The sequence below is a fragment of the Cricetulus griseus genome, chromosome X (genome assembly GCF_003668045.3).
Source record: "Cricetulus griseus strain 17A/GY chromosome X, alternate assembly CriGri-PICRH-1.0, whole genome shotgun sequence".
Lineage (NCBI taxonomy): Eukaryota > Metazoa > Chordata > Mammalia > Rodentia > Cricetidae > Cricetulus > Cricetulus griseus.
The window spans coordinates 88,956,384-88,964,324 of record NC_048604.1 but is presented as its reverse complement, the minus strand read 5'-3'; the positions used below and the strand labels follow the sequence as shown (position 1 = coordinate 88,964,324).

The window sequence follows — 7,941 nt, the reverse complement described above, 5'->3', positions numbered from 1 at the left end:
CCCGCATATACAAAATATCCTGTTAATTTTCTCTCATGTCATCTCAATCTTGTTAAGCCCTTTCCCTCTACCCAACAAGTCCCTCTCACTGTATTATTTATTTTAGTTTCATTTGTAGCCCTATGAGTTTAATCAGGGATGTTATTAGCTGTGCCCTTAATTGTGGAAATAGCAATTGGACCCTAATGGCTTCACAAGTAAGGAATAGAGCTGCCCAAAGTTCTTCTTTCCCCTTACCTGTAAGTGGCCCTTAGTTCAGAAATAAAGATTGCAATCCAATGAGCCATGTCCCCTTCCATAAATTCTAGCAGACAACAAATTGTTAGTTTATGTGCAGTGTAAGTAAACATGCATGGTGTAATATCCAGCATACCCAACAAGTTTAAAACAGTGTCAGAAAAGAGACTGTTCAGTCAAAATGGGGCTGTGTCATTAAGTGAGTCATTTGAAAAGGAAACACAAGTACACACACACACACACACACACACACACACACACACACACACACACACACACACACACACAATCCACTCATGAAAGCACACATACAAACATTGAAAGAGGGAGAGAGAGTCAGAGAGTATGCGTTGGTGTGTAAGTGTGTGAGAGACTGAAAGAGAGAGAGAGAGAGGGAGAGGGAGAGGAAGGGAAGAAGGGAGGGAGAGGTAGAGGAAGGGAGGGAGGGAGGGAGGGAGAGGGAGGGAGAGAGAGAGAGAGAGAGAGAGAGAGAGAGAGAGAGAGAGAGAGAGAGAAATTGAGGTTTGGGAGATTGAACAAGGAACCCAGAGACATGTTTTGTTGGAACTGTAAAATTGCACATTAACTCTGGAAAATAGTGTGGAGAATACTAATTTTCATGAATATATAATCTCTAAATTCATTTTAGATAACCAAACATGGCTTCCCTTCCCTCCATTTTTACCACCCCCCACATCACCCCATCCATTTCTCAGATAGGGTAAGTCCTCCTATGGGGTGTCATCAAAGCCTGGCACCCTTAGTTTAGGCAGGACCAAGCACCTCCAAATCAAGGTTGAGTACGACATCCCTCCATATGGAATGGGTTTCAAAAAGCCAGAACATTCACTAGGGATAGATCCTGGTCCCACTGCCAGGGATCCCACAGACAGACCAGGCTACAAAACTGTCACCCACATGCACAGGACCTGGGACAGTCCCATGCAGGGCCCCCGAAGTTGGTCTAGATTCCATGAGCTCCTGTAATTACCCAAGTTCAGGTCAACTGTCTCTGTGGGTTTCCCCATAATTATCTTGACCCCCCTGGCTCATATAATCTCTCCTCCCTCTCTTTGACCAGATTGCTGTAGCTCAGCCTGGTGTTTGGATTTGGATGTCTTCATTTGATACCACCAGTTACCGGATGAAAGTCCTATGATAACAGTTAGGGAGGTCACCAATCTGAATACAGGAAAGGAAGGGCTGGGGCAGAAGAACATAGAAAGTCAAATCTCCATATAGGGAGGCATTACAAGGAAACCTGATGCTAGGGAAATTCCCAAGAACCCAGAAGGTTGATCCCATCTAAGACCCCTAGCATTAGTGGACAGGGTGCATTAACTGGATTTCTTAGGTTTCTAAAAGTGACTCAGTTATACATCTCTTTGGACTATGTCTAAATGACTTGACATTCTATTTAATAGAAAGTTTCTCATCCATGTTCATTGCTATTCCATTCAAACAGGTTGAATAGGAAACAAATTAAATGTTCTTCAGCTGTCTAATGGATAATAAAAGAGTGGTACATATAAAGTATGTAATATTATTGCATGGAAAAGAAAAATGAAATCATGACATTTGCAGGTAAATGGCAGGCATGATAAACCATCCTATTGAGTGAGGTAACCCAGACCTAAGATGACAATTGTGGCATGTTGTGTCTCTTTTGTTATTCCTAGGATCAAATCTTCACATAAAAGTTTAGGACTCACTTGAGACCATGAAAATCACATGCATGTAACATTATTGGTGAAAAAAGAGTTGAGAATATTGAAAGAGATGAAGAGCTAGGCATATTGGAGGGTTTAGAGGGAGTAAAGAGAAGTTGAAAACAATGAAATTGTGTTATAATAACAAAGATAAAAGAAATAGAGATAATAATGGGGTGTAATTTAAAGAAGGTGTCTTGAAGGCCAACTAATGCCTTATAATGGTGTGGTTAGAAACCATGGGTTTTCAACTCCAATTACCAATATAATAATTGTAGGTTATTCCCTGTGTTAGAGATGAAAGCCCCAGAAGATAAACAGTACTACAGAGTCCTAATAGTCTTCTTGGTTGTCCATAAAACTGGATGACAAGATATTATGGCTCATCACAACACAGTCCTTGGTTTTGATGTGTAAATAGTTCAACTAGGCAGGGAGTGTTTTTGCTTTAGCAAACGTAAAGTAAAATTTTCAGCTTGAATGTACAGTCTGTTATCACAATAAGACAGTTTTATGAACATCATTGTATTTACAGACTGTTTCACTAGATTTGGATCCTTTTAATTAATGACACTTGTATTTATTACTAGTGCACATCTAGTAGCATTTTCCTACTATTTATAGACTTAAGCTTCAATGATATACAGAGCTTGGAGCTCTGTACCATGGCAGTTGAATTCAATGTACCAGAAAAATAAAGTAGTCAATATATGGAAAATCTTAAAAGTAGCACCAGATATTTCAATATCCTTTTGGGAAATCCTCCTTGAATTTTAACATCTATCTTCTACTAACATGGTTACTCCAACTCATATCACCCCACAATCTGTCTTAAATTCATTTAACTTTACATTATTATGCTTATATTTGGAAAATATTTTAAATGTTCTTCATGTTGCTTTATGAATCATATAGGACATATGCATATGTAGCATGACCTTTACCCACCAGCATAGTACTGGAAGCAAGAACATTATTAAATGCTGTAACAAGATAGTCCTTTCTTTGTGACAGAAATGATCAATTTTCAACCCAACATAACCTGACCTTAAGGCTAATCACATTAGTTTAGGGATATGAGATCATACATCATTTGGCAGGGCCAAAGAGGAAATACTAGACAGATGCAGCTTAGTGTGGAGCATAACCATTGGTTGATTCCATGAAACTCCCTCTAACTGGCTGTATAAAAAGCTTTGTCAGTTCAGTTCCTTCACAACCACTAACCTCTTTGAGCTTCTGCAGAAGAGCAAAGGAAGGCGCCACCATGGTAAAGTTTCTGCTGCTGGCTTTGGCCCTTGGCCTGGCTCATGCTGATGATTATTCTGAGGTAAATTCATTTGGTCTAATCATATATCTGAGGTTCCTCAATAGCATATTTCTGTGGATGTGATGCATCATTCAGTTAGTCCATGCAAGTCCATATTTAAGAAATAAGCTTTCTGACTTTCATGCAGATACACTTCACCAATCAGATTTCTCTCTATGAAACAATGGAATAAGGAAATAAAGGGTGGTATTTGAGAGCATAAGAAGGCCAAAACATGAACAGTTATTCAAAGTCTCAGGTTCAAAATGATCTATGTTAATTGAGTCATCATATTATCTTGGGCTATCCTACATCACTAGGAACATAATCTTGAAATCATAAACAAAATATTATTGATTTATATTTACAGCGAGTTTACATATTTCCAAGGACTGTGATGAGAGATGTGAATGTGTAACACTCATCTGTTTATTTCTTTCCTTTGTTTGCCTTTGTTGTTTTTTTCAGCTTCAAGGAAAATGGGAAACCATTGCCATCGCTGCTAACAATGTTGACAAGATAGAGAAAGAAGGACCAATGAGACTCTACGTTCGTGAAATTGATTGTAATGATGACTGTAGTGAAATGGGAGTCACATTTTATGTCAAGTAAGCAAATTGTCAACTGTGTAAATTGAGCAGACTCTGTATGCATTCCTCAGCCTATATGTTGTTATGTTTACAGGGCAATATTTTGTTTCTTGTCATGAAACTGAAGGCGTCACCTTTAGCAATGTGATTACCTTATTTCATGATGGGTCAGCTCTGAACAACACACAGAAGTTTGGCACTGTGTCCAATTCCATGTCATTATTCTTATAAGGCCTTGTAGTTGGAAGTGTGTAGTTGAATTTTATGCTCTAATATCACATGCAGGGAACACCAAGGTTCCAATTTCTAGTAAGTCAGTAGGATTGTGTCAGCATTTTGGGTCAAAGCTGTGCATGTTATGTTATTCAGTCGATGATGTCATGAAATAGTCTTCCACAAACAGTTCAGATAAATCTAATTTGGGATTCCCTTTCTCTGTAGCGCTAGTTTCAAAGATTCTCTCTGTGACAATTGGATGACTATGTTCAATGGAAGATGCATAACACCATAAGACATAAAAATGCTTAGAAGTAAATATATGTTATAGCCAAAATTGTGTGGTTTTGGTTACCAATAAAAGTACTTAAAGCTCATGCAAAATGACTGTGTATATATTATTGTTGGACTAGCACAAGAGAATTAGCATATTTGAAATCATACTCACTGTATAGTGAAGTTTGGATGAGGAAGACATGAGAGCCTTCCTAGCTTTAGGCAAAATGAGTAGAAATAAAGGATGTCATCTGTATGATTAAAATATGTTGATACTTTCTAAATAAGGATCAGGAAAAGTGAACTAAGCATAGATGTTTTGGTCCTGGCCCTGTAAAGACTTCATAGATCCTATTAGCCCTCAAGTTCATTATATCAACTGAACATCTTTAATATAAATTCAAAGATTATAAAGAACAAACTGTGGTTTTTCTGTTTGATTTTTAGTGCAAATAACCAATGCTCAAAGACTAAAGTCATTGGGTACAGACAAGCAGATGGTACATACCGAACACAGTGTAAGTATGGGATCTGGAAGCTTCCTCTCTGAACAAAGGCAATGTGGGTGTGCACATTAACATTGATACTTCAGCCACCCATAGGTACATGGATGTAGAACAATTTTTGCTACTTGGAAGGGTATCATTCCTTCCAATACTCTGACATATGCATCAAAGTCAGATTACATTGGAGGTTATCTGATGTTTACATGGAGAAGAACACTATTACAGAAAGATGTGAATAATTCTAGCAAATTGTCTCCAAATAGTTTCCCTGCATGAAAATTTTCATTCCCAGTCAGTTAGTATTCAGTAAGTTTTCTTTCATAAAGTGTCTCTGTTTGTTACTGGACAAGTCCACCACTCACTAATAGGTCTCCGTGTCCTGAACATCTTTGCAAACTTCTTGCCTCATGTTCTCAAGTATTTGTATTACAGATATTATCTGTCACCCTTGATTTGTGAAAATTCAAATGAACAGTGCCATTTCAAAGATTCTTTGTCTCACATTTTATAGAGATCACAAAAATTTGATCCTCAGATGATTAGCTTCAATTTTGAAAAGCAGTTCATTGAAAATCTGTTTAAGAATTTCAGACTGAGTACTTCAATTTTGTAAGAATTGCTAAAAAAAAAACCAACAACACTACTGTAACGAATCATACACAGTTTGACATTTGGTTTAATTTAAATGAACAGAGGACACATTCTTGTGGCAAGTCTCATTCTCTCCTAAATTTACATGGATTAAAAGGCAATCCTGTAATATAAAATGACCACATCTTATAAATCCTTTTATTTTCATGTTAACCACTTTTATATTTAATTATTGTCAGTGAGTCAAAATATAACATGCATGCATGCATTCACATGCAGACGTGCAAACACACACACACACACACACACACACACACACACACACACACACACACACACAACTTACATGGGCATAAACAGACAGACCGACACATGCATACAATATGAATGTCTGTCAAATTCAAAATGTTTACCATTACAATTATTCATCAACAATCTTACACAATGATAAATTTAGTGCATATTATTAATTAGTACAATCTTTTTATGCACATGTGTACTTTTGCTCACTGTGTATTATCGTGGTATGACACCAGATATTTACAATTTCAGGACAAGTGGCCTTTGGGACCTGGTTGATTGGGGAAGGAATACCCAACAGATTTGTCCCAAAGTCTTGACTCAAGGAATTCAGAGAAATGGAAAATTACCTGTACATAGGATTCAATATTAGAGTTGAAGAGCAGAAATGACTGGTCACAGTATTATGATGGGATATACAAAATGAAGGAGTCCAGGAATTGCTTTGTACACATGTGTCATATGATAATGGATAAAGGTGATTGTTAGAGTAAGAGTCAAAGTTAATGTTAGGATATCAGTTAGAACAATCAGTGACACTGAGTTTTGAAATATTTCTTTTATTACAGTTGAAGGTGACAATACATTTAAACCTGTACATGCAACACCAGAGAACATTGTCTTTGTCACCGATAATGTGGACCGAGACGGCCGGAAAACAAAGTTGATTTATGTTGTTGGTAAGAATGGGAGTGGATTCTCTCAAATAGTAGCAAAAGTATCACTCTGCAAATGAAGATGAAGTCAGATTCACACAATCCCCTCCAAATCAGTGTTATGGGAGTTCCAAAATCCTGTCCACTAAATGACCATCCCATTGTTGTGTGGACCATCTCTCACATTATAGTGTAAATCCAGTAGGATGGTCATTGAAGACTAGGGACAATGAGGGAGGCTATTGGAAGAGTTTATGTTCATGTTTCCTCAATGGAAAGAGTGGAGCAAATACTATTTTCCCAAAGTTCAGACCATTTTGAGCATTATTTGATCAAGTGGACACCAAATTAAAACATGAAATTCAGTGTATAGAATCAGGAGAGTTGTGAATATTACATTGACATGCATTCATAGCTCTTTAGCATTATGTTTTGGAATGTGGATGGGATTCAGATGAGTGAATTCTCTAGAGAAGTAATTTTTAGTTTTGATGCATGGGGAAGGGCCTAGGCCCAGCCCAGGATCATGTGGTGGACTTTGCGGAGCCCCCATTAGGGCCCTACCCTGCCTAGGGAATGGAGGGTGGGTGGGGTGGGGAGTAAGTTGGGGGTGGGGGAGGAGATGTGGGGGTGAGGGGAGGGAGAGGGAGAGGGAGAAGGGATTGACATGTGAAACAACTTTGTTCCTAATTTGAACTAATATAAATAAAAAAGAAGTTATTCATTGTGTACATGGAAAATTTGGAAAATTGTAATTTACTGTTATTACCCACCCAGGGTAGGTGAATTTGGAAAAGTTGGGGTCTTTCAATTGTACCTCACAGTGGGAAACTAAGGGAACAATGTAAATTCTTCAGAATTCTACTGACCAACTCTCTGACATTATCATTAATGCAATACAGGAAAAGGTCAACCTTTGACATCTGAACAACACGAAAAACTTGTGGAATTTGCTCATGAAAAGAACATTCCAGAAGAAAACATTCACAATGTTCTTGCTACAGGTAAACTCAATGAATATGTTTTAGATACATTATTTATAAATATGTGTATATGTATATGGATGTATATTTATAATCTATGTATGTATATATGCACACAGAGCCTACCTATCATCTATCTATCTATTTATCCATCTATCTAGTTAGTACAACCACTGATTCAGATTATATTTAGTCATGTTATCTTTCAGTTGTCATTTGTAGCAATAATCATGGAAAAACTGTTTTTATATTCTTATGATAAAACTTCTGTTACTCCTTACCCTACTCATGTTCTTTTTCAGATACTTGTCCTAAATGAAGACCTTCTGTAGGTGAGTAGAAACAGAAACCATGCCTAACCATCCTGATATTTGAATAGATTTGTCCTTCTAACATCAAATTAGAAGTAAGTTTTGACAAAGGATAAAATGAACTCAAAAGTAGGCAATATGAAGACAGAATATTATTTGAGTTTTAATGCTGAAAATGTTACAGTGATAAAAATGAAGAATAGAAAATTTTTATGTACAAAACAATGTGAAGGACTTTTATTCAGAATTGCTAATAT

At 37.1% G+C, this 7,941-nt stretch overlaps 1 protein-coding gene across 1 annotated transcript; it reads left to right on the top strand.

The window, feature by feature from the left end:
• Window positions 1-3,213: 3,213 nt before the first annotated feature.
• Window positions 3,214-7,692, top strand: LOC113837655 (odorant-binding protein-like). Its single transcript, XM_035449745.1, has 6 exons — window positions 3,214-3,276; window positions 3,724-3,863; window positions 4,785-4,855; window positions 6,304-6,414; window positions 7,293-7,394; window positions 7,676-7,692. Exons 1-6 carry the CDS (start codon window positions 3,214-3,216, stop codon window positions 7,690-7,692), a joined length of 504 nt encoding a protein of 167 aa, XP_035305636.1.
• Window positions 7,693-7,941: the final 249 nt, after the last annotated feature.